Source organism: Hyla sarda, chromosome 4 (genome assembly GCF_029499605.1).
Source record: "Hyla sarda isolate aHylSar1 chromosome 4, aHylSar1.hap1, whole genome shotgun sequence".
NCBI classification, from domain to species: Eukaryota; Metazoa; Chordata; class Amphibia; order Anura; family Hylidae; genus Hyla; species Hyla sarda.
This window is the reverse complement of record NC_079192.1, coordinates 414,385,200-414,408,475: the sequence shown is the minus strand read 5'-3', so window position 1 is coordinate 414,408,475 and position 23,276 is coordinate 414,385,200. Positions and strand designations below refer to the sequence as shown.

The window sequence follows — 23,276 nt, the reverse complement described above, 5'->3', positions numbered from 1 at the left end:
GTCTATTGGTTATCATTATGATCACTACTTGATGGTTGCAGCAGACAGTCTATTGGTTATCATTATGATCACTACTTGATGGTTGCAGCAGTCTATTGGTTATCATTATGATCACTACTTGATGGTTGCAGCAGTCTCTTGGTTATCATTATGATCACTACTTGATGGTTGCAGCAGTCTATTGGTTATCATTATGATCACTACTTGATGGTTGCAGCAGTAACTGTATTGGCTATTATAGATATAGAATCATAGTGACCAGTCCCCAACACATTATAATTATATCCTGTAGAAATATTGCAAAGAAAAGTTGATCGCTAAAAGTATTCCCCGAGTAAATATAGACAATACAGAAACTGGTGATCCCGGGGTGTATAGGTGGGGGTTGTCCGTACGGTCACCTCTATCCTGATATACTCAACAAGAAGTTGTCAGTGATATAAATACTGGGCATCCAAAATATGAGCAGATATCATAGTATCCAACGTGTTTCTCCATAGCTACTCAGGCCGCGGTTCATCAGGGGGATAGTCTGATATGTAACTGTTCACACTCAGTACTCAGAATGGAACATGGTACTAGATACGAATGGGCATCAAACGCCTTCCTTCTTGTTACAATAATGTCTCCCAAATATAGTCAGGCAAAGGATAAATGTGCGATAGATGGGAACGCTGTGCAAACACGTATCGGTCATGTGACAGCATCACTGGGAGCTAGAGAGAAGGCAGGGTAGGATCTACTGGGGAGATGTCATATTGTACTGGTGTAATCGGCACCATACTGTATGTTCTAGATTATCTCATAGAGGTTCATAGATTTTTGTTGGGAACATTCTAGAGAGTAGGAGGAGCCTATTTCTCCTTTAACAGAGTTAAAGGGGTACTTCGGCGCTTAGACATCTTATCCCCTATCCAAAGGATAGGGGATAAGATGCCTGACCACGGGGGTCCCGCCGCTGGGGACCCCTGTGATCGTGCACGCCGCATCCCGTTAACATCAGTCCCCGAAGCGTGTTCACTCCGGGTCTAATTACTGTCGATCACGGGGGCCATCACGGCTCCGCCCCCGTGTGATGTCACGCTCCGCCCCATCAATGCAAGCCTATGGGAGGGGGCGTGACGGCCGTCACGCCCCCTCCCATAGGCTTGCATTGAGGGGCGGGGCATGATGTCACACGGGGGCGGAGTCGTGACGTCACACTCTTTCGCTCGCGTGGTCAAGATCTGAAGCCTCCAGCATTGCCGGAAGCCGTTGAGGTGGGTGGTGCAGCCGAGATCCTGGGGGTCCCCAGCAGCGGGACCCCCGCGATCTGACATCTATCCTTTGGATAGGGGATAAGATGTCTAGGGGCGGAGTACCCCTTTAAACAAGTTTAGCCTCGTCAGTCTAGCTCAGCGTCTCCATCCATGTGGGAGGATGCTGTAGTCAATCTAAGCCTGGCTGGATCTGTCCCGTATGGACCACCCTCTGGAGAAGGCCGGTGTCTTCAGTTTCTGCCTGAGAACTTTTGGGGTTCATCAATTGTTGTGAAGTAAAGATCTCGCCTCCTGAAAGTCATTTCTAGAAGATTATGGAGCTCTACAGATTCTACATGGACCGTGGGGAGAAGTTGTACAGGAGCCCCATATGATCTTCGGGGCTTTAGACCGAGTCTGAAGACTTTGTGGCTGCCAAGCTAAAGATTATCCAAAAGACCTGCACCCCGCAGTGGGCACTGGAGCTCAACTCAGCAAGTACTGATAACATTGCGACTTTGCTACTGGGGGCCAACCAGTGAGTGAGCATATACCCATCAGGGAGAGAACACTGCTTATATGGAGGTGTAGCAGTTATATGAAGATATACTGGTTATATGAAGGTGAAGTAGTTGTATGAAGGTATTCTAGTTATATGGAGGTAAAGTCATTATCTGAGGTTATACCGGTTATATGAAGGTGAAGTAGTTGTATGAAGGTATTCTGGTTATATGGAGGTAAAGTCATTATCTGAAGTTATACTTGTTATATGAAGGTGAAGTAGTTGTATGGAGTTGTAGCAGATATATAAAGGTTTACTGGTTATATGGAGGTGTAGCAGTTATATGACACTATACTGGTTATATGGAGGTGTAGCAGTTATATGACACTATACTGGTTATATGGAGGTGTAGCAGTTATATGTAGATATACTGGTTATATGGAGGTGTAGCAGTTATATGACACTATACTGGTTATATGGAGGTGTAGCAGTTATATGTAGATATACTGGTTACATGGAGGTGTAGCAGTTATAGGAAGATATGTAGATATCCCGATTATATGGAGTGGTAGCAGTTATATGAGGATATACATGTTATAAGAAGGTGTAGCAGTTATATGAGGGTACAGTGGTTATATGAAGGTTTAGTGGTTATATGGAGGTGTAGCAGTTATGACGATATACTGGTTATATAGAGGTGTAGCAGATATATGTAGATGTATAAGTTATATGGAGGTGTAACAGTTATATGAGGATATGAAGATATACTGGTTATATGGAGGTGTAGCAGTTATATGTAGATATACTGGTTATATGGAGGTGTAGCAGTTATATGTAGATATACTGGTTATATGGAGGTGTAGCAGATATATATAGATGTATCAGTTACATGGAGCTGAAGCAGTTATATGAAGATATATTGGTTTTATGGAGGTGAAGCAGTTATTTAAAGATATACTGGTTATATAGAGGTATTTTAGATTATATTCAAATATACTGTACATCATTTATTAATATTAAAATTAAAAAAAAACGAATTGACAGACACAAGTTTGATTTCCAAGTTCTATGGATTGATGCCTCAGGACTCCATCTTCACATACACGTTCTCCACGGCGACTGCAGACTCCAGGGTTCTTAGGCTGAGGGCGGACATTGTGCTGTAAGACATAAAGGAACATCATGAGCTATAGGGGGCGACACCAGTTCTGAACCCCAACTATAGTGGAGTCTCTTTATAGCCCATATACCCCACAATGGGGTTGTTTGCTTTTGAGCTCCCATATGAGTCTCCCTATAGAGCGCATCCTCTGTTATATCCAACCCTCTCCCCCCAATTAGTCAGAGCAGGGACCCCATACGTACTTGGATAGATTGCTGATCTTCTTATCAAGATATTGATCTAGGAAATACATTTAGAAGAAAATGTCAATACATTTGGCATTAGCTCTCCCCCGCTATGTACAAAGTTTTCATTTCATGGTAATTTGGCAGTTTGTGTGGTTTCAATGTGCCAGCAGTGACAGATTAAACAGCTCCCCCAGTGGCTGAAAATGTAATATCAGTATGCGCTACATAGACGACATTCACCAAGTTAATTATAGGAATGTTGAATGTGATTAGTTTTAAATCAGTTTGGTGAATAGGATGGAGAACTTTTCTGTGTATTACACTTTATTTAGATCCTAAAAATAATGATCAATGTGTTTGCAGTGACAGACTAAACAGCTCCCCTAGTGGCCAAAAGTAATAGGAGTACAGTATACGATACATAGACGACATTCACCAAGTTTATTATGGGAATGTTTAAAGGGGCACTCCGGTGCTTAAACATCTTATTCCCTATCCAAAAGATAGGGGATAAGATGCCTGATCGCGGGAGTCCCGCTGCTGGGGACCCCCGGGATCATGCACGCGGCACCCCGTTTGTAATCAGACCCGGAGCGTGTTCGCTCCGGGTCTGATTATGGTCGACCGCAGGGCAGGCGGTGTGTGACGTCACGCCTCCGCCCCCGTGTGACGTCACTCTCCGCCCCTCAATGCAAGCCTACGGGAGGGGGCGTGATAGCTATCACGCCCCCTCCCGTCGGCTTGCATTGAGGGGCGGAACGTGACGTCACACGGGGGCGGAGGCGTGACGTCACACACCGCCTGCCCTGCGGTCGACCATAATCAGACCCGGAGCGAACACGCTCCGGGTCTGATTACAAACGGGGTGCCGCGTGCATGATCCCGGGGGTCCCCAGCAGCGGGACTCCTGCGATCAGGCATCTTATCCCCTATCCTTTGGATAGGGAATAAGATGTTTAAGCAGCGGAGTACCCCTTTAATGTGATTGGTTTGGAATTAAAGTGGAGAATAGGACGGATAACTTTTATATACATTATGTCTGCAGGGGTCTATAGATGATAGAGTCAGCGTGGGAGACAAGGTCCATGCTTTACAGGACTCACTTCTATACATCAGGATCCCAAAGAGGATGAGGAGAGCGATGAAGAAGACGACTACAGTGTAGAACACAGGAGCATAACTGACTGCACTCTGTAAAGAACAAAAAAGGGAGACATGATACAGCTAAAAAAGTCAGTGACCCCACCAGCAGAATAGTGAGTACAGCTCTGGAGTATAATACAGGATATAACTCAGGATTGTTACGCCTAGCGCTCCGGGTCCCCGCTCCTCCCCGGAGCGCTCACGGCGTCTTTCTCCCTGCAGCGCCCCGGTCAGTCCCGCTGACCGGGAGCGCTGCACTGTCTTGGCCGTTGGGGATGCGATTCGCACAGCGGGACGCGCCCGCTCGCGAATCGCATCCCAGGTCACTTACCCGTCCCGGTCCCCTGCTGTCATGTGCTGGCGCGCGCGGCTCCGCTCTCTAGGGCGCGCGCGCGCCAGCTCTCTGAGACTTAAAGGGCCAGTGCACCAATGATTGGTGCCTGGCCCAATTAGCTTAATTGGCTTCCACCTGCTCCCTGCCTTTATCTGACCTCCTCCCATGCACTCCCTTGCCGGATCTTGTTGCCTTGTGCCAGTGAAAGCGTTTAGTGTGTCCAAAGCCTGTGTACCTGAACTTCTGCTACCCATCCTGACTACGAACCTTGCCGCCTGCCCCCGACCTTCTGCTACGTCTGACCTTGCCTCTGCCTAGTCCTTCTGTCCCACGCCTTCTCAGCAGTCAGCGAGGTAGAGCCGTTGCTAGTGGATACGACCTGGTTGCTACTGCCGCAGCAAGACCATCCCGCTTTGCGGCGGGCTCTGGTGAAAACCAGTAGCCTCTTAGAACCGGTCCACTAGCACGGTCCACGCCAATCCCTCGCTGACACAGAGGATCCACTACCTGGAAGCCGAATCGTGACAGTAGATCCGGCCATGGATCCCGCTGAGGTGCCGCTGCCAAGTCTCGCTGATCTTCCCACGGTGGTCGCTCAGCAATCGCAGCAGATTGCCCAACAAGGACAGCAGCTGTCGCAGTTGACCGCCATGTTACAGCAACTTCTGCCTCTGCTACAGCAGCAACCATCTCCTCCGCCAGCTCCTGCACCTCCTCCGCAGCGAGTGGCCGCTCCTAACCTCCGCTTGTCCCTGCCGGACAAATTTGATGGGGACTCTAAACTCTGCCGTGGATTTTTGTCTCAGTGTTCCCTGCAAATGGAGATGTTGTCGGACTTGTTTCCTTCAGAACGGTCTAAGGTGGCGTTCGTAGTAAGCCTTCTTTCAGGAAAGGCCTTGTCTTGGGCCACACCGCTCTGGGACCGCAATGATCCTGCCACAGCCACAGTCCAGGCCTTCTTCGCTGAACTCCGGAGTGTCTTCGAGGAGCCAGCCCGAGCTTCTTCTGCCGAGACTGCCCTGTTGAACCTGGTCCAGGGTAATTCTTCAGTGGGCGAGTACGCCATCCAATTTCGTACTCTTGCCTCCGAGTTATCATGGAATAACGAGGCTCTCTGCGCGACCTTTAAAAAAGGCCTATCCAGTCGCATCAAGGATGTGCTGGCCGCACGAGAGATTCCTGCCAATCTGCAAGAACTCATCCATCTAGCTACCCGCATTGACATGCGTTTTTCTGAGCGACACCAAGAGCTCCGCCAGGAAAAAGACTTAGATCTCTGGGCACCTCTCCCACAGTATCCGTTGCAATCTACGCCTGGGCCTCCCGCCGAGGAGGCCATGCAAGTGGATAAGTCTCGCCTGACCCAGGAAGAGAGGAATCGCCGTAGGGAAGAAAATCTCTGTCTTTACTGTGCCAGTACCGAGCATTTCTTGGTGGATTGCCCTATCCGTCCTCCACGCCTGGGAAACGCACGCACCCAGCTCACGTGGGTGTGGCGTCTCTTGGTTCCAAGTTTGCTCCTCCACGTCTCACGGTACCCGTGCGGATTTCTTCTTCAGCCAACTCCTCCCTCTCAGCCGTGGCCTGCTTGGACTCCGGTGCCTCTGGAAATTTTATTTTGGAGTCGTTTGTTAATAAATTCAGCATCCCGGTGACCCGTCTCGTCAAGCCGCTCTACATTTCCGCGGTCAACGGAGCCAGATTGGACTGCACCGTGCGTTACCGCACAGAGCCCCTCCTCATGTCTATTGGACCCCACCTTGAGAGGATTGAGTTCTTCATTCTCCCCAACTGTACCTCTGAGGTCCTCCTCGGTCTGCCTTGGCTCCGGCTTCATTCCCCCACCATTGATTGGACCACCGGGGAGATCAGGAACTGGGACTCTGCCTGCCACAGGAAGTGCCTCTCCCCCCCTCCCAGTCCCGTCAGGCAAGCCTCTGTGCCTCCCCATGGCCCCCGTCCTGGTGTCACACTGCCCCGTGCCAGGCCTCGCCCTCTGCCCTCCCTCCCCATTCCCACTCCTGCTGTACTGCCTGCCGTTGAGGAAACCCTCCATTCTTTCCCGGTGTCCTCATCCCAGGGGAGGCAGTTACCGGACAAAGAGAAGGGGAGACCTAAGGGGGGGGGGGAACTGTTACGCCTAGCGCTCCGGGTCCCCGCTCCTCCCCGGAGCGCTCACGGCGTCTTTCTCCCTGCAGCGCCCCGGTCAGTCCCGCTGACCGGGAGCGCTGCACTGTCTTGGCCGTTGGGGATGCGATTCGCACAGCGGGACGCGCCCGCTCGCGAATCGCATCCCAGGTCACTTACCCGTCCCGGTCCCCTGCTGTCATGTGCTGGCGCGCGCGGCTCCGCTCTCTAGGGCGCGCGCGCGCCAGCTCTCTGAGACTTAAAGGGCCAGTGCACCAATGATTGGTGCCTGGCCCAATTAGCTTAATTGGCTTCCACCTGCTCCCTGCCTTTATCTGACCTCCTCCCATGCACTCCCTTGCCGGATCTTGTTGCCTTGTGCCAGTGAAAGCGTTTAGTGTGTCCAAAGCCTGTGTACCTGAACTTCTGCTACCCATCCTGACTACGAACCTTGCCGCCTGCCCCCGACCTTCTGCTACGTCTGACCTTGCCTCTGCCTAGTCCTTCTGTCCCACGCCTTCTCAGCAGTCAGCGAGGTAGAGCCGTTGCTAGTGGATACGACCTGGTTGCTACTGCCGCAGCAAGACCATCCCGCTTTGCGGCGGGCTCTGGTGAAAACCAGTAGCCTCTTAGAACCGGTCCACTAGCACGGTCCACGCCAATCCCTCGCTGACACAGAGGATCCACTACCTGGAAGCCGAATCGTGACAAGGATCAGTACAGGATAAGTAATGTAATGTATGTACACAGTGACCTCACCAGCAGAATAGTGAGTACAGCTCTGGAGTATAATACAGAATATAACTCAGGATCAGTACAGGATAAGTAATGCAATGTATGTACACAGTGACCTCACCAGCAGAATAGTGAGTACAGCTCTGGTGTATAATACAGGATATAACTCAGGATCAGTACAGGATAAGTAATGTAATGTATGTACACAGTGATCTCACCAGCAGAATAGTGAGTACAGCTCTAGGGTATAATACAGGATATAACTCAGGATCAGTACAGGATAAGTAATGTAATGTATGTACACAGTGATCTCACCAGCAGAATAGTGAGTACAGCTCTGGGGTATAATACAGGATATAACTCAGGATCAGTACAGGATAAGTAATGTAATGTATGTACACAGTGATCTCACCAGCAGAATAGTGAGTACAGCTCTGGAGTATAATACAGGATATAACTCAGGATCAGTAATGTAATGTATGTACACAGTGACCTCCCCAGCAGAATAGTGAGTGCAGCTCTGGAGTATAATATAGGATATAACTCAGGATCAGTACAGGATAAGTAATGTAATGTATGTACACAGTGACCTCACCAGCAGAATAGTGAGTGCCGCTCTGGGGTATAATACAGGATATAACTCAGGATCAGTACAGGATAAGTAATGTAATGTATGTACACAGTGACCTCACCAGCAGAATAGTGAGTACAAGTATAATACAGGATAAAACTCAGGATCAGTTCAGGATAAGTAATGTAATGTATGTACACAGTGACCTCACCAGCAGAATAGAGAGTACAAGTATAATACAGGATGCACTTTAATTCATTATTAGTTCCAGGGCTCAAGTCCTGCAGGAATGCTTGGGAACTGAGTTCCTACACTTATTCCACAGCAGGAACACCTTTCCCATTAGCAGGAGTTCTGCAGGACCAGCCCTTGAGTGGAAATCTTGGGTGAGTTCCTGCACTTTTTCCCCCAGGACTTGACCCCTGATTCGTTCTATATGCTGTAGTGAGAACATATATAGGAGCACTTATATGCAGTGAGGACACTATTCATGACACCCCCTGCTGTTTTTCCACAGAATTACACGTTGTATAATGTCAGGTTGAATACTTACATTCATGGTCATAGACTCATTGAGCGGAGGGGAAGTGGTCGGACTGAGAACAAAACTACCTGCAAAAAAAAATATATTCTATAAGATCTATGATACGAGACTGGGGGGGGGGTCTGTGTAGAGACTATTAATGCCGCCATCCCATTAATACTGAATGAGACGTCACCTTCATTGATCTCCACATCTATCTCTATCTTCTGGTCATTGAAGAGTCCTGGGATCTCCACCCGGCAGCAGTAGATTCCGGCATCATCAGAAGTCACCCCCGTAATGGTGAGGGTCACGTCCCCCTCTGTGATGTTCCCCATTAGCTGGTACCGGTCAGATGATCGCCAGGTCACCGCACTGCTGTCCGTCCAGATGATCCCATTGTTACATTTAGAATTCGGGCATTGGCCCCGTCCCCAACACATGGAGGTGGTACCATCAGCAATGGGGTACGTGCACGGTAACACCACTGTACCGCCAACTACAACTGTCACCGCACCAGCCCATACCGAGAGATCTGTAAGATACAGAAACAAGCATTCTACTACTGCTATATCTAATCATTTATATCCTTGTATATAGGAGCAGTATTATAGTAGTTATATTCTTGTATATAGGAGCAGTATTATAGTAGTTATATTCTTGTATATAGGGGGCAGTATTATAGTAGTTATATTCTTGTATATAGGAGCAGTATTATAGTAGTTATATTCTTGTATATAGGAGCAGTATTATAGTAGTTATATTCTTGTATATAGGAGCAGTATTATAGTAGTTATATTCTTGTATATAGGAGCAGTATTATAGTAGTTATATTCTTGTATACAGGAGGCAGTATTATAGTAGTTATATTCTTGTATATAGGGGGCAGTATTATAGTAGTTATATTCTTGTATATAGAAGGCAGTATTATAGTAGTTATATTCTTGTATATAGGAGCAGTATTATAGTAGTTATGTTCTTGTATATAGGGAGCAGTATTATAGTAGTTATATTCTTGTATATAGGAGCAGTATTATAGTAGTTATATTCTTGTATATAGGAGCAGTATTATAGTAGTTATATTCTTGTATATAGGAGCAGTATTATAGTAGTTATATTCCTGTATATAGGAGCAGTATTATAGTAGTTATATTCTTGTATATAGGAGGCAATTTTTATTGTGAAAACAAACAAAATTACAATTAACATAAATTCTTACAATGCAAACCAAAAATAACAAGCATTGTACACACAATGACTACTCAACTAGAGTATGTACAGAGTAATATTAAACTTAGAAAGTCCACATTTGCTGGAAAAGGAAAAACACAAAAAATTTAATAAAATAACATGACATCCTCTGTGTTAAACCAAAGAGACATTCCTCCATAATTTCCCATTATTTTGGTTCCTCCGTATCTCTAATGACTTTACCCACTGGAGCTCGGACATGATCTGTCTTACTGCTGTGTTGTGATGGAATGGCTCGTTGTGTATGGACACTCTAGTTCTCATGTGCCAATGGTAATATTTAATGATTGTTATAATTATGTACATTGTCTCTCTGTCTACAGTCCTGTTACTGGATGGTACAGCATATATGATGTCAGGATACGTCAGGTTCTGCAGTAATGGGATGTTCAGCTTACCCGACACTTCTTCCCATATCCTCCTCCCGCCCCTGCAGTCAGATATGAAATGCTCCATGGTCTCCTCCTGCTGACAACCCAGAGGACAGTTCCTATCTGAGACACTTAGATATTTTAGGTTACCCCTGACAAAGAGCCTCCCATGGAGCGACAGCCAAGCTATGTCAAAGAATTTTGCGGGGAGTCGTTTCCCATTGAGGAACTTAAGACTTTCTTGTAAAGTGCTGGTCACACAGTCCCTCAAGGCAAGTGGAGAGCAGAAGAAAGCCCTACAAACCCTTATGTATAGATCCTTCCTTGGCTTACTCTCTATATAGGACTTCTCAATGCGCCATCTCTTCAGACATCTGAGCCCGTATTCCAGGTACGGGGGGAGGTAGTCACGCGTCCATCTCCCCCTTTTGAGACTGCCGCCTCGCACCCAAGACTCTGCAAAAGGCAATATCCAGTCCCTGATACTATTCGCCCACAGGGAGCTGTTGTTTGAGTCCATGCAACCAAAATTTACTTTTAGAAACATGGAGTCAAAGAACACCCTTGGATTCAGCATATCCAACCCACCCTCTCTCCTCTGTAGGTAGGTGACCCCTCTTTTTATCAGGTTCAACCTGTTCCCCCAGAACATTTGGAAGAACAGGCTAAAGAGCCGAGCAGAGAAAGATTCTGGCAAAGGAAAAACAACAGAGACATACAAGAAGACGGGGACCAGGTAAGTCTTCAACATTTTAACCCTTTCTCTATAGGTCAGCCTCCAGTTCTTCCATCGCTGAACCCTTGCATTTCCGGCTTCCAACTTCTCTTCCCAATTTAGTTTGGCGTTATCGTCCCTCCCGAATTTGACCCCTAGGATTTTAATATAGGAGGAGGCTCTCACAAATTGGGGCAGATCAAAGTCTGGATCAGAATCAGATATCCAGAGAGCTTGACTCTTCTCAAGGTTGACCAGAGACCCTGAGGCCTCCGAGTAACTTCTGATGGCTGCAGACAACATCTCCACCTCACGAGGCTCAGATATCACTACGGTCACATCATCCGCGTAGGCAACAACACTCAGGGGTAGGCAGTGGGGGACCGGCACCCCCTGAAAACCACACTCCTGCAGTGACCTCAGAAACGGGTCTAAGGCAAATTCATACAGCAGCGGACTCAGTGGGCAACCTTGTCTCACCCCCGCCTCAACCCTGAAGGTGTCACCCTGCCAACCATTGATCAGAGGAAAGCTCTCGACCTCACAATACAAAGTCTTCAGCCAATCGATGAATTGTCCCGGAATACCGTACTTTGACAAAGTGGCCCATAGATACTCATGATCTACTCTGTCAAAGGCTTTAGCCTGGTCAAGACTCACAACATATCTCCCACACCTCAGGGCTTTACATCTCTCAAACATCTCCCTTATGGAGATCACTGCCCCAGAGATGTTCCGCCCTTTTACTGTGCCATACTGACAGCCTGCCAACAGTGCCGGGGACAGACAAACTAACCTAGAAAACAGGATTTTTGCCAGAATCTTCCTGTCGACATTCAAGAGGGCAATCGGCCTCCAGTTCTTGATGTCACTCGGCTCTTTACCTTTAGACAGCAGAATCAGCGAGGACACTCTCATGGATGGAGGCATCAGGTGACTTTCTAGACAATTTGTGTAAACATCCACGAGGATTGGGGCCAAGAGGTCTCTGAATGTCTTATAGAATTCTGCTGTTATCCCATCTGGACCTGGTGCCTTCTTCACATGTAACTTATCAATGGCCTCTTTGACCTCTGCCACCGTCAATTCTGCTGTCAAAGGAGAAAAGTCCAAATCATTAGTATCAGGGAGCGGAGTTGTCTCCAAGAATTGGGTCATCTTGTCTCTATCCAAAACCTTCCTCTGAAACAAGTCAGCATAGTACGATCTCACCACCCCCAGGATACCCTCCCGAGATTCCTGCAAAACACCCTGGGAGTCAGTGAGACCGGTGACAGATTTATTTGCCACCCGCTCCCGGCAATTCTCAAAGGGATCAGGAGACCCTAAGGACCCATAATCCCGTTCAAGAACCAGGGAGGTATACCTGCTGTACTGATACTGCCTTATCTCAGATTTCAGCCGGTCAATCCTTTGTTGGTCCCCACCCGCCGAATATAGTGACTCCAATTCTTTGCGCAGCTTGAGATACTGGCCATACTTACTCCTCCCCTTTATAACTGACAGTCTCTTTAAGAGGGTTCTGATCTCATCCTTGACATCCTCCCACCAGGCGGCCATATCATCATAGAAGTCCACCCTCTCTAGCTGACTCTGTATAAGAGAGTGAACCTGTCTCTGCACAGAAGGATCCTCTAATAGGCTGGAATTCAGTCTCCACAACCCTCTACCTGTCTCAGGACACTGTGTGACACCCAAACAAAAATATAAGGCCAGATGGTCAGAATAAGGGACGATCTTCTCATCTTTCTCACCAATCGTCTCTGTAGGACTAACCAGAGCTAAATCTATCCTACTGCTTCTTCCACCACAAAAATAGGTAAACTTTGCCTTCCGACCACCCTGCACAAACACATCTGACAACCCGGCCTGTAGAATGATTTGGTTTAAGACCTTGGAGTCTCGTGTTAGAGGTCTATTAGAGGATCTATCACTAGTTGTTCTGGAGGCATTAAAATCTCCAGCCAAGATGACGGGGACAGACGTGAAGAGATATGGCTTCACTTCATTATAAAGGTTGACCCTTTCAGTCACTGTCTGTGAACCATAGATATTAATGAGTCGGAGCCTTCTACCCCGAATAGTAACTTCTAGCATTAGGCACCTTCCCATCAATACCTCTGTCAGCCTATGTACAGTTACATCATTGGTGGTAAACAGGATAGAGACCCCGGCACTTGGTTCCACAGCCAGTGACCAAAAGGATGGACCAGACCGCCATTCACGCTCTGCTTCACGTAACAGTCCTTGAGTATTTAAACGTGTCTCCTGTAAGAAGAAGATGTCAGCATCAATAGACTTTAGATGGTCATATACGACGTGTCTGGTCCTCCTCACTCTGACACTGTTCACATTACTGGAGAACACTTTAAGGGTAAAGTCGGCCATCATAACAAAGGAAAGCAGAAGAAGCAGAGATGTCACCCCCATCATCACAGATCTGAGTCCGAGCCCTCCTGCTGACCACCTGCTTCCATGTCCGATTCGGACAGACGTTTATCCCGTGGGGGTCTCCTTTTTGTGGGGGGATCACCCTCTTGGTCCTCATTAAATTCATCTACCACTCGCTTCAACTCCCTCTCCATCTCTTCCTCAGCGTCTGACTCTGACAACACACTGTACCTATTTGTGATGGTCATGACACCTGACCCGGGGTCTACTTTCTTTTTGGAGGGCTTTTGGACAGTGGTCCATCCCTCCTCAGGCTTGCGGCTGGTTTTGTCTTTTTTCCGTCTCTTCTGCGGATTTATTGATGCTGGGGCAGAAGAAGACATGGCCACAACCTGCTCAGTGACCTCCCTGTTCCCCTCAGTGGCTCCTGGCTGGGACTGGTCGGGCACTGTGTCACCAATATTGTCACCCATATTGTCACCCCTAGTGTCACCTACAGTGTCACCCATATTGTCACCCCTAGTGTTATGCTGAGGCTCGGGCTGTGTCACTGCTGACCCTGACACCAACGTCTCCTCCTCCAGGTCCTCTGCCCCCTCCAGCAGGTCCTCATCAGGGAAGTCCTTACAGATATTATGCCAGGCGTCAGGACAGTCCCTGTGGGAGTGACCGGTCTTACCACAGAGGTTGCAGCGGATGTTCTGGCAGGTGGCGCTGACATGGCCGATCTCCCCACATAAATTACACTTCACCAGGGTGCAGACACTCGCGATATGACCGGTCTTCCCACACTTGAAGCATTTTCTGGGCTGACCTGCATAGAAACAAACCCCTTTCTCCCGACCAATGAAAAATGAATTGGGCAAATGTTGGGTAATGTTATTTATCTGCCGTAACTTTACCAGGACCTTCCACCCGCCCGTCCATATGCCGTCCTCATCCCTGGTCTTAGTCAGGTCTGACATTAGGTCACAGTGTCTCTTTAACCACACAACAATATCCTGGGGGGGGACAGACTCGTTCCAGAATATAATGGTGACATTTTCTGTGTCCGGTCTGGAGATGGGGACAAAGCTGAACTTATTCCAGCCATCAGCATCTCTCACCCGGGTGACATTGGCCCAGAAGCGGTCCAGGTCAGACATGAGTTTGAAGCTGACGTCATAGCCCTGCCTGTCAGGAAGGTTTATCACTGCCAGGATGTTAGATGGCAGGAAGCCCATTTGGTGGCACAGAAGTTCACGGACCACAAACCTCCTGTCAGGCAGCTCCTCCTTGGCCCCTCTATGTCTGAACCTGACCACGTTCCTCCTCTTGAGAGCCTGACCCGTATAGTTTACATTGGACATGAATGGTGATCCACGACTCCAGGCATTACCAGAGGAAGCGCCACTACTTCTACCCTCCTGCTGTACTTGGGGGCGCTGTGGTGGCTGCTGACCAGCCGTACTAGGGGGGTCTGATACTTGTGTGACTAAAGGGGGGAAGTGTTGTGCATCAGACTGTACAGCCCCCTCCCCACCATCAACCTCTATACTCTGGGGGTCACAAGCCTCTGAAGGCTGAACTAATGGTGGACCTGACCCCAGAGATGACCCCAGATCCCACACAGACTGTGAAGCGCCCCCCTCTGCAGACACATTATCAGTAATATCACATACATTCATATCATTGCAGTCACTGGCAGAATGATCCTGCACTACAGAGCCCAGCAAGCCCTGCAGAGCCATGTCCTGTGAACTCTCTGCTGCACTGCTGCCTTCAGGTAAGAGTCCACAGTCCTGCTGCTCTCTACTGCCCCCAGGGGCTTGTGGTGACTGCACTACTGTTACAGAGTTACCTTCAGGTATGTGTCCATAGTCCTGCTTCACCGTGCTGACTGCTGGGACTTGTGGTACCTCTGGAGGAGTCTCTGCAGGTCTCTGATGTTGCTGGACGCTTGCTTCTGCTTGTCTGTACAAATCCCCTTTTTCAAAAGGGAAGCTGGCTGGTCTGAGAACTGGTCTTGCACAGGACTGCTGGATGTCCTCTGGTCTTGCACAGGACTGCTGGATGTCATCTGGACAGGTTGTAGACTTGGGTTCAGCAGTAGATGGAGAGGACTTTGTTGCTGGTCTTTCCTTATATCCCTCAAATCTTTGCTGATTCCTGAAGGTTTCAGCGACTGGTCCCATCTGGTCCAATACGTCCTCCATGTCCTGCACAGTGTCAGCGAGCTGCACAGCGAGGGAGCTCAGCTTCTTATCATGTACAGCCTGGTTATTGGGGTTTGCTGCCTTTAGCTTGTATATACATTCAATTTGTTTCTGCAGCTGTAACTTTGTCTTTTTTAAAGTCTCAAGTCTCTTTACCAGAGCTGGGATCTGCTCGGCCAGACATAGTTCAGGTGCCCGCTGAGTATTGGGGGGCCGCGCTGGTGGGGTACTCACAGGACTCTGCTTCTGAGGTGGCATCTGTCTCGGTGTTGCTGTGGTCACTGCTGCGGGGTCACAATCTCCAGACTGGGGACCGGGCCCCTGGTTCTTCCCAGTGACCGCACTTGTGGCCCCCTGAAGCCTTCCTGCTGTACTCCCTCTGGTCCCCTCTGGCGTGCTTGTAACTTTTGCGCTGCTCCCGCTCCCGTATCGTGTGCGGTCAGACCGTATTAGGACAGGCTGCTGCAGATTCTCCTGCATGGTCTGCTTCTCCAGGGATGTTCTCCTCTGTCTGACTGCAGGAGGGGTGGATTGTACCTGCAGCCATTACCTTACTTGATGAAGTGTCTTTCCTCACTTCCACAGCTTTCTTCTCATCTGTGCTTCTTACTGCACCAGAACTGACAACATTCTGAACATTTCTCACATCCAGAGAAACTTTAGGATTTTCATCCATGGTTTGTGGTGTCTGGGGATTAATTCCCAGAATAGGCCGAGAAGCCTGGGCCTTGCTTGGGGAGCTTCCCCACCCAGGGTGGCCCCGCCCCGGGCTTTCTCCAGACATCAGGAGAGCTACACAGACACAACCTCTCAGCTAGGAGGCAGTATTATAGTAGTTATATTCTTGTATATAGGAGCAGTATTATAGTAGTTATATTCTTGTATATAGGAACAGTATTATAGTAGTTATATTCTTGTATATAGGAGCAGTATTATAGTAGTTATATTCTTGTATATAGGAGTAGTATTATAGTAGTTATATTCTTGTATATAGGAGCAGTATTATAGTAGTTATATTCTTGTATATAGGAGACAGTATTATAGTAGTTATATTCTTGTATATAGGGGCAGTATTATAGTAGTTATATTCTTGTATATAGGAGCAGTATTATAGTAGTTATATTCTTGTATATAGGAGCAGTATTATAGTAGTTATATTCTTGTATATAGGAGCAGTATTATATTAGTTATATTCTTGTATATAGGAGCAGTATTATAGTAGTTATATTCTTGTATATAGGAGGCAGTATTATAGTAGTTATATTCTTGTATATAGGAGGCAGTATTATAGTAGTTATATTCTTGTATATAGGGGCAGTATTATAGTAGTTATATTCTTGTATATAGGAGGCAGTATTATAGTAGTTATATTCTTGTATATAGGAGCAGTATTATAGTAGTTATATTCTTGTATATAGGAGCAGTATTATAGTAGTTATATTCCTGTATATAGGAGGCAGTATTATAGTAGTTATATTCTTTTATATAGGAGCAGTATTATAGTAGTTATATTCTTGTATATAGGAGCAGTATTATAGTAGTTATATTCTTGTATATAGGAGCAGTATTATAGTAGTTATATTCTTGTATATAGGGAGTAGTATTATAGTAGCTATATTCTTGTATATAGGAGCAGTATTATAGTAGTTATATTCTTGTATATAGGAGCAGTATTATAGTAGATATATTCTTGTATATAGGAGCAGTATTATAGTAGATATATTCTTGTATATAGGAGACAGTGTTATAGTAGATATATTATTGTATATAGGAGTAGTATTATAGTAGTTATATTCTTGTATATAGGAGCAGTATTATAGTAGATATATTATTGTATATAGGAGCAGTATTATAGTAGTTATATTCTTGTATATAGGAGACAGTATTACAGTAGTTATATTCTTGTATATAGGAGCAGTATTATAGTAGTTATATTCTTGTATATAGGAGCAGTATTATAGTAGTTATATTCTTGTATATAGGAGGCAGTATTATAGTAGTTATATTCTTGGATATAGGAGGCAGTATTATAGTAGTTATATTCTTGTATATAGGAGCAGTGTTATAGTAGTTATATTCTTGTATATAGGAGCCGTATTATAGTAGTTATATTCTTGTATATAGGAGTAGTATTATAGTAGTTATATTCTTGGATATAGGAGGCAGTATTATAGTAGTTATATTCTTGTATATAGGGAGCAGTATTATAGTAGTTATATTCTTGTATATAGGAGCAGTATTATAGTAGTTATATTCTTGTATATATGAGCAGTATTATAATAGTTATATTCTTGTATATAGGAGCAGTATTATAGTAGTTATATTCTTGTATATAGGAGACAGTATTATAGTAGTTATATTCTTGTATATAGGAGCAGTATTATAGTAGTTATATTCTTGTATATAGGGAGCAGTATTATAGTAGTTATATTCTTGTATATAGGAGCAGTATTATAGTAGTTATATTCTTGTATATAGGAGCAGTATTATAGTAGATATATTCTTGTATATAGGAGCAGTATTATAGTAGTTATATTCTTGTATATAGGAGCAGTATTATAGTAGTTATATTCTTGGATATAGGAGCAGTATTATAGTAGTTATATTCTTGTATATAGGATCAGTATTATAGTAGTTATATTCTTGGATATAGGAGCAGTATTATAGTAGTTATATTCTTGTATATAGGAGCAGTATTATAGTTGTTATATTCTTGTATATAGGAGCAGTATTATAGTAGATATATTCTTGTATATAGGAGCAGTATTATAGTAGTTATATTCTTGTATATAGGAGGCAGTATTACAGTAGTTATATTCTTGTATATAGGAGCAGTATTATAGTAGTTATATTCTTGTATATAGGAGCAGTATTATAGAAGTTATATTCTTGTATATAGGGGCAGTATTATAGTAGTTATATTCTTGTATATAGAAGCAGTATTATAGTAGTTATATTCTTGTATATAGGAGGCAGTATTATAGTAGTTATATTCTTGTATATAGGAGCAGTATTATAGTAGTTATATTCTTGTATATAGGAGCAGTATTATAGTAGTTATATTCTTGTATAGAGGAGCAGTATTATAGTAGTTATATTCTTGTATATAGGAGGCAGTATTATAGTAGTTATATTCTTGTATAGAGGAGCAGTATTATAGTAGTTATATTCCTGTATATAGGAGCAGTATTATAGTAGTTATATTCTTGTATATAGGAGCAGTATTATAGTAGTTATATTCTTGTATATAGGAGCAGTATTATAGTAGTTATATTCTTGTATAGAGGAGCAGTATTATCGTAGTTATATTCTTGTATATAGGGGCAGTATTATAGTAGTTATATTCTTGTATATAGGAGCAGTATTATAGTAGTTATATTCTTGTATATAGGAGGCAGTATTATAGTAGTTATATTCTTGTATATAGGAGTAGTATTATAGTAGTTATATTCTTGTATATAGGAGCAGTATTATAGTAGTTATATTCTTGTATATAGGAGGCAGTATTATAGTAGTTATATTCTTGTATATAGGAGTAGTATTATAGTAGTTATATTCTTGTATATAGGGGCAGTATTATAGTAGTTATATTGTTGTATATAGGGGCAGTATTATAGTAGTTATATTCTTGTATATAGGAGCAGTATTATAGTAGTTATATTGTTGTATATAGGGGCAGTATTATAGTAGTTATATACTTGTATATAGGAGCAGTATTACAGTAGTTATATTCTTGTATATAGGAGCAGTATTATAGTAGTTATATTGTTGTATATAGGGGCAGTATTATAGTAGTTATATTCTTGTATATAGGAGCAGTATTATAGTAGTTATATTCTTGTATATAGGAGCAGTATTATAGTAGTTATATTCTTGTATATGGGGGCAGTATTATAGTAGATATATTCTTGTATATAGGAGCAGTATTATAGTAGTTATATTCTTGTATATGGGGGCAGTATTATAGTAGTTATATTCTTGTATATAGGAGCAGTATTATAGTAGGTATATTCTTGTATATAGAAGCAGTATTATAGTAGTTATATTGTTGTATATAGGGGCAGTATTATAGTAGTTATATTCTTGTATATAGGGGTAGTATTATAATAGATAGATTCTTATATATGGAGTAGAATGATGCCCTCCTGTACAGTTCTCAGTTATATTATCTTACCTGTCAGGATGAGCAGACATAGGACGGTCATTTTTGGGTTCAGCATAGTGTTGTGTCGGTTCGGGTGACTTTTCCCAGGTGGGCGCTCTATGGACAGTGCGGATCTTATATTGAACACTTTTGATTTCACTTCTCTTACCATTTTATTTAGAAATGGGAACCAGGAATTCACCTTTCTCTTCCCCGATCACATGAGAACCATAAGGGAAGAAATGAAAGTTTATTCCAGACATTACTGACATAACGCATAGTCCCCCAGTATCTAATACTGACTTCCCATACACATGGTATAAGCCATACCGTGTTTCTCCGAAAATAAGACCGGGTCTTATATTAATTTTAGTCCCAAAAAACACACTAGGGCTTAGTTTCAGGGTAGGGCTTATTTATTTATGGGGGGCTGCAGGAGTGTGGAGGATGGAGGGGCATCCTCCACAGTACTGCAGGCCCCATCCTCCACACTCCTGCAGCCCCCCATCCTCCACACTCCTGCAGCCCCCCATCCTCCACACTCCTGCAGCCCCCCATCCTCCACACTCCTGCAGCCCCCCATCCTGCACACTCCTGCAGCCCCCAATCCTCCCCTTCCCCTGTCTTCCTCCACACTCCTACCGTACCCTACAGTGCCCCCAACCCCTCTGCCATGATACACATTTTACCTTCATACCCTGCGGCGAGATCTCCTTCCTTTTGCTTAGCAGCCGGGGGCAGGGACATGTCCGAGACGTCGGCCGTGCATACGCGCCGACGTTTTAAAATGACAGCGTCCCTGCCCCGGCTTCATTACGGTAAGGTAACTTGCCGCGGGTGCCGGCCGACCAGCCAAAGGAAGCGGGCGGGGGGGGGGGGGGGCATGGCCGAGGCCGAGGGGGGCTGTGGGGTCTGCAGACATTACTGGGGAGGCCGGGGGGGTGGAGTCTGCGGGCATTACTGGGGTGGCCGGGGGGGGGGGGTAGTCTGCGGGCATTACCATACTGGGGTGGCCGGGGGTGTGTGGGGTCTGCGGGCTTTACTGTGGTGGCCGGGGTGGGTGTGGATTCTGTGGGAATTACCGTACTGTTGTGGCTGGGGGGGGGGGCTGCGGGCATTACTGTGGTGGCCCCATGTGGTGTCTGCGGGCATTACTGGCGGCCTCAGTCCGCCAGCTGATTACCCCTGGACTAGGTCTTATTTTCGGGGTAGGGCTTATATTGCAGCCCTACCCCATAATCCTGCTAGGGCTTACTTTCGGGGTAGGGTTTATTTTCGGGGAAACATAGAGGGAGGGGACCGGTCATTATATAAAGGGAGGGGGGCACCTTGTGATCTGGTTCTTTCCAATATCCGGGCAGAGTGAGTGTAACCTGGATCCTCACTATGGTGGGGAAACCCTGTAATAACCCTGTAATAATACCAACATACACTGCCCTTACTAATAATAGCAATACCATCCAATCTACAAATAATACTGCCATACACTGCCTTTACCAATAATACCATCCAATCTACAAATAATACTGCCATACACTGCCTTTACCAATAATACCATCCAATCTACAAATAATACTGCCATACACTGCCTTTACCAATAATACCATCCAATCTACAAATAATTCCTCCATACACTGCTCTTTACCAATAATACCACCCAGTCTACAAATAATACTGCCATACACTGGCCTTACCAATAATACCATCCAGTCTACAAATAGTACTGCCATACACTGCCCTTACCAATAATACCATCCAATCTACAAATAATTCCTCCATACACTGCCTTTACCAATAATACCACCCAATCTACAAATAATACTGCCATACACTGCCTTTACCAATAATACCACCCAGTCTACAAATAGTACTGCCATACACTGCCTTTACCAATAATACCATCCAATCTACAAATAATTCCTCCATACACTGCCTTTACCAATAATACCACCCAATCTACAAATAATACTGCCATACACTGCCCTTACCAATAATACCATCCAATCTACAATAATACTGCCATACACTGCCCTTACCAATAATACCATCCAGTCTACAATAATACTGCCATACACTGCCCTTACCAATAATACCATCCAGTCTACAATAATACTGCCATACACTGCCCTAACCAATAATACCATCTAATCTACAATAATACTGCCATACACTGCCCTTACCAATAATACCACCCAGTCTACAATAATACTGCCATACACTGCCTTTACCAATAATACCACCCAGTCTACAAATAATTCCTCAATACACTGCCCTTACCAATAATACCACCCAGTCTACAATAATACTGCCATACACTGCCTTTACCAATAATACCACCCAGTCTACAATAATACTGCCATACACTGCCCTTACCAATAATACCATCTAATCTACAAATAATACTGCCATACACTGCCCATACCAATAATATCATCCAGTCTACAATAATACTGCCATACACTGCCCATACCAATAATACCACCCAGTCTACAAATAATACCGTTATACACTGCCCTTACTAATAATACCACCCAGTCTACAATAATACTGCCATACACTGCCTTTACCAATAATACCATCCAGTCTACAATAATACTGCCATACACTGCCCTTACCAATAATACCATCCAATATACAAATAATACTGTCATACACTGCCTTTACCAATAATACCACCCAGTCTACAATAATACTGCCATACACTGCCTTTACCAATAATACCATCCAGTCTACAATAATACTGCCATACACTGCCTTTACCAATAATACCATCCAATATACAAATAATACTGTCATACACTGCCTTTACCAATAATACCACCCAGTCTACTAATAATACTGCCATACACTGCCAATACCAATAATACCACCCAGTCTACAATAATACTGCCATACACTGCCCTTACCAATAATACCATCCAGTCTACAATAATACTGCCATACACTGCCCTTAACAATAATACCATCCAATATACAAATAATACTGCCATACACTGCCTTTACCAATAATACCACCCAGTCTACTAATAATACTGCCATACACTGCCCTTACCAATAATACCACCCAGTCTAAAATAATACTGCCATACACTGCCTATACCAATAATATCATCCAGTCTACAATAGTATCGTCATACACTGCCCTTACTAATAATACCATCCAGTCTACAATAATACCGTCATACTCTTCCCTTAACAATAGTACCACCCAATCTACAAATAATTCCTCAATACACTGCCTTTACCAATAATACCATCCAATATACAAATAATACTGCCATACATTGCCTTTACCAATAATACCACCCAGTCTACAATAATACTGCCATACACTTCCCTTACCAATAATACCATCCAGTCTACAATAATACTGCCATACACTGCCCTTACCAATAACACCATCCGATCTACAATAATACTGCCATACACTGCCTTTACCAATAATACCATCCAATATACAAATAATACTGCCATACACTGCCTTTACTAATAATACCACCCAGTCTACAATAATACTGCCATACACTGCCCTTACCAATAATACCATCTAATCTAGAATAATACTGCCATACACTGCCCTTGCCAATAATACCATCCAGTCTACAATAATACTGCCATACACTGCCCTAACCAATAATACCATCTAATCTACAATAATACTGCCATACACTGCCCTTGCCAATAAT

At 44.7% G+C, this 23,276-nt stretch overlaps 1 protein-coding gene across 1 annotated transcript in view; it reads right to left on the bottom strand.

Moving 5' to 3' along the window:
• Window positions 1-2,734: 2,734 nt before the first annotated feature.
• The window catches only part of LOC130267695 (hepatitis A virus cellular receptor 1 homolog), a 40,668-nt gene continuing 20,126 nt past the window's right edge, over window positions 2,735-23,276 (bottom strand). Inside the window, exons 2-7 of the mRNA XM_056517779.1 lie at window positions 19,621-19,707; window positions 8,720-9,058; window positions 8,554-8,612; window positions 4,194-4,281; window positions 3,106-3,142; window positions 2,735-2,900 (exon numbers count right to left, since the gene is read on the bottom strand). Of these exons, the coding sequence (XP_056373754.1) occupies window positions 2,822-2,900; window positions 3,106-3,142; window positions 4,194-4,281; window positions 8,554-8,612; window positions 8,720-9,058; window positions 19,621-19,666 (648 nt within the window). The 5' untranslated portion in view covers window positions 19,667-19,707 and the 3' untranslated portion in view covers window positions 2,735-2,821. The remainder of the gene's footprint in view (window positions 2,901-3,105; window positions 3,143-4,193; window positions 4,282-8,553; window positions 8,613-8,719; window positions 9,059-19,620; window positions 19,708-23,276) is intronic.